Source organism: Atta cephalotes, assembly GCF_000143395.1.
Source record: "Atta cephalotes unplaced genomic scaffold scaffold00694, whole genome shotgun sequence".
NCBI classification, from domain to species: Eukaryota; Metazoa; Arthropoda; class Insecta; order Hymenoptera; family Formicidae; genus Atta; species Atta cephalotes.
Window position 1 is genome coordinate 1 of NW_012130758.1, and position 3,993 is coordinate 3,993.

Consider the following 3,993-nt stretch of genomic DNA (forward strand, 5'->3'; position numbering starts at 1 on the left):
TAACTACTACTATATACTATTATATACTACTACTACTACTACTACTACTACTACTACTACTACTACTACTACTACTACGTACTACACTACTACTACTACTTACTACTCTCTTCTCTCTCTCTCTCTCTCTCTCTCTCTCTCTCTCTCTCTCTCTCTCTCTCTCTCTCTCTCTTTACTGTCTTCATTGTCTCCAACATCACACACTGAGTTTTAACCCCGTCTTGCGTAAAAACTAGTCTGTCAATACAACACAGACACGATCTGAATACATTCACCAGAAGATATCCAAGCGATCTAATGCTTGTGTCATACTATGCATTGAAGATTGAGATTGTAAATTAAAATTATCTGACACGAGCTACACTAATACAATTATGCACAAGTGATCACAATTATTATATGTTAAATCAACTTGTCATTCAAATTGATACATCCTTGCTATTGATTATGGTATCATAAATTAAATGCTATTAAATTGAATGACATTATCACTGCAAACATATTAATATCCAAATTGTTTTCATATTGTTTAATTAAATATTCTTTGAATCACTATTTCTTTATGCTTTAACAATTTAAAATCGCACTTGTGGCCGAGTATGTTACGGTCAACAATGAAATTCACGTGTATGAAATAAAGGAACAAACATTGATAAGAAACAGTAAACAGTAAATACGAAATTCGATTCAGTTAAATTTGCTTGCAGTATTTATAATCTTAAATGTTCAGGTTTTAATTTTTTTATCATATTTCATATGAATTCTATTTTACAGCCTAATTATTATAAGGATGCACCTCATTTCCGGCTGATAGGTGCAGGGCCACAATATCGGTTGGAAATACCTTATGCTAAGCTCGACTTTACTGGAACATATTCTATAATAGCTCGCAATTGCCATGGGGAAGCTAAAGCTGTAATTTCCTTGCAAATCTATGCCAAAGGTAAATTTCGAGACATAAACAAAATTTGCTTTATATTATATAAATTTATTTCAATGATCTTTTTCAGGACAAGGCAAAGAGGAACAAACGCAGAAATCTCTTCATGGGTAAGCTTACGACAGCTTAATGACGTATATACGTTTCTATTTACTTCGTTCCATCAAAATATTAAATTCTAGAAAGGTATTGACTCTGCCGATTATAAAGAGAGAGTTGCGAGATCTTCGGTGTTGCGACGGCGACGCTGTCTCCCTGGAGTGTAAGGTTTACGCCACACCAGAACCACCTTTGGTTCGTTGGGAACGTGGAGGCAAAGTAATAAGAGATTGAAATGCTTAGTAATGTCGCACATACATAGCTGTTAAACTAACACAACATTTAAAATACTTGTTATCAGATTATAACTATGGTAGGCGATTTTGCTACTGAATTCGATGGTGAAACAGCACGATTAAATATCCAACACGTCTATCCTGAAGATGAAGGAGAATACACGTGTGTGGCTTACAACGATCTTGGAAAAGCATATACATCGGCCTGTTTAGTTGTAGATGGTAATTTATATATGATACTGTTGAAAGATATATATAAAAAGATTCACACAAATAAATCGACGTGGTGCAAGTTGTGAATATCTCTTTAAATTACATTCTTATTTGTTATGCTAATTGTCGATATTTTCAAAGCTTACGAAACGATGTAATTGATAATTAAACATCGAATTTATCATAATTACATGAAATATACATTCTTAATAATATGTATGTACTTGTGGATGATCTTAATGTAAAAATTTGAAGTTATAAGAATCTAAATTAATGTATATCGTAGTTCCCGAGGGAAAAGAAAATATACTGAGCCAGAGACTGATAAGGCCAATGGGTCTGCTGTCAGCAGGATCGACTCCGAGATCAACACCACGATCGACACCCGTCAGAAGCTTGTCACCAGCAGTTCCACGTAAGTCTAAAATAAAATAAAAGGCTTAATTTTTGTAAAAAAGAGGATAAAGTTTAAGAAAAAGAAATAAAATAATTAAATAACGGTAATATCAAAAATAATAAAAATTATTTTTAGACGGACGTGAATTTAGATCGCCGCAAGTTCTGCCGCGAAGCGATATATCAAAGAGGCCGAAGGTTTCCCCACCAAAATTTTATGCAGTGCCACATAATCGTCTAGTTCAAGAAGGCGAAACTGTGCGTTTCCAATGTGCTATAGTCGGTCATCCTGCTCCCTGGATAAGATGGGACAAGAATGGTACCATTGTAACACCGAGCACGAGAATCTCTATCAAAGAACGAGACGATATTAAGATACTTGAAATCATCGATGTAATGCGAGAAGATGCCGCTCTCTACAGAATAACAGCAGAAAACGATTTTGGTCGAATTGAGGCCAGTGCTCGTCTTGAAGTAATAAGTACGTATGTTATTTGCACAGAGTGTGTTATTTGAAACTATGAGCGCAATTATTTCCTTATTTGTTATTCCAAGAAATGTTTCAAGCGAAACTTACTTTGTTTCAAAAAGAACATCTTTCAGATAGAGGATCTGTGACTGATCGAAAGATGTTCTTCTCGAAACAAAGTAAGCTCCACAGTTCTTGAAACATTTTTTGGAATAATAAATATTTTGGGAAATAATTGCGTCCAAAGTTCAAATGGGACACTTGTATATAAAAAACGAGAGGTATTTTCTCTTTCTATCTTACAAATATTCTCATCCTATAAAATTAATTATAAATAGATCGATACGAATCAATAAGTCGAACTATCAGAACTAGAAGTGCTTCACCTAGAACATATCCTACGTTCGATCGAAGTCTTCTTCCGACTACCAGTAGAATAAACAGCCGTTTACAATTAGAATGTCGCATAAGAGGAACGCCGAACGTAACATCAACATGGTATAGGTAAGTAAAAATGAAGAGATTTTATTAAGTTAAAAATCTACAACAAAATATTATTATGTCAAAATATAATTTATGTCTAGAAATGGACAACCGTTAGAACGATCTTCCAGAATAAAAAGATATTTTGATGGCACAACTGCCAGAATCGAAATATCAAAAATAAAAGTTAGTGATGCGGGTGAATACACTTGTGTAGCAACTAATATTCTTGGATCAACAAGAAATAGTTGTCAGGTGAAAATCCAACACAAGTTGTCATAACAATTTGTCACCATTTCATTAAGATCTTTTAAAATATATGATTATTCGCAGGTAACTGTATTAAGTCCTCACGATTTGTCTATCGCGGATAAGAATGCACCGCAATTTTTGCAATCATTGCCCAAAGAATCAATTGTCATGGAGAATTATTGTCACGAATTTCAAGCTGGGATCACAGGTAAAACTTAAATTATTCTTTAAATTTATGTTTAGCTAAGTAAATTTTTTTTTAAATAAAGTAAATCTTTTAAAATATAATCTCTTTCTATATTATTTCAGGTACACCTCCTTTCATGATTACTTGGTCCAAGGATGGTCGCGAATTACCTGATAGTAATTATTATAAATATATTATATATGAAGATGGAGGTATTGCTCTCAGAATAGCTGAGGTTCGTCCAGAGGATGCCGGTGAATATACCTGTATTGTACGAAATGATTTTGGTATTGCGTCGTGCAGTAGTCTTTTTGCTGTTCAAGGTCTGATTTATTTGTAAATTATTTTAATTTTAATATTGTTATTAGATTGTCCTTTTATTTAATATACTGTTGCTTTACATCTTCTAATGTTTTAAAACAGATTACAAAGATGTTTTCAAGCCAGCGTTTCAATTTACAAAAACTCCGTTACCAGTTGTTGCTGCTAAAGGCACTACCGCTTGTTTCTGTGTCAGAACGCAGTGTAGAAAACCTATAGAAATTGTTTGGACAATTAATGGAAAAGATGCTCGAGAAAATGCAAAATGTAAAGTACGTAAAAATGCACACACACACACACACACACACACACACACACACACACACACACACACACACACACACACACACACACACACACACACACACACACACACACACACACTAACTATATATAT

The 3,993-nt window shown here is 33.9% G+C and overlaps 1 protein-coding gene across 1 annotated transcript; it reads left to right on the forward strand.

The window, feature by feature from the left end:
* Positions 1 to 774: 774 nt before the first annotated feature.
* LOC105625289 (myosin light chain kinase, smooth muscle-like) lies at positions 775 to 3,868 on the forward strand (the record flags this gene model as incomplete). The annotated part of the gene is made up of 11 exons (XM_012206628.1): positions 775 to 943; positions 1,011 to 1,050; positions 1,123 to 1,258; positions 1,341 to 1,497; positions 1,775 to 1,907; positions 2,037 to 2,365; positions 2,692 to 2,857; positions 2,938 to 3,091; positions 3,170 to 3,296; positions 3,398 to 3,598; positions 3,699 to 3,868. Coding segments are annotated over 11 exons (1,782 nt in total), but the record flags the coding sequence as incomplete, so codon positions are not given.
* Positions 3,869 to 3,993: the final 125 nt, after the last annotated feature.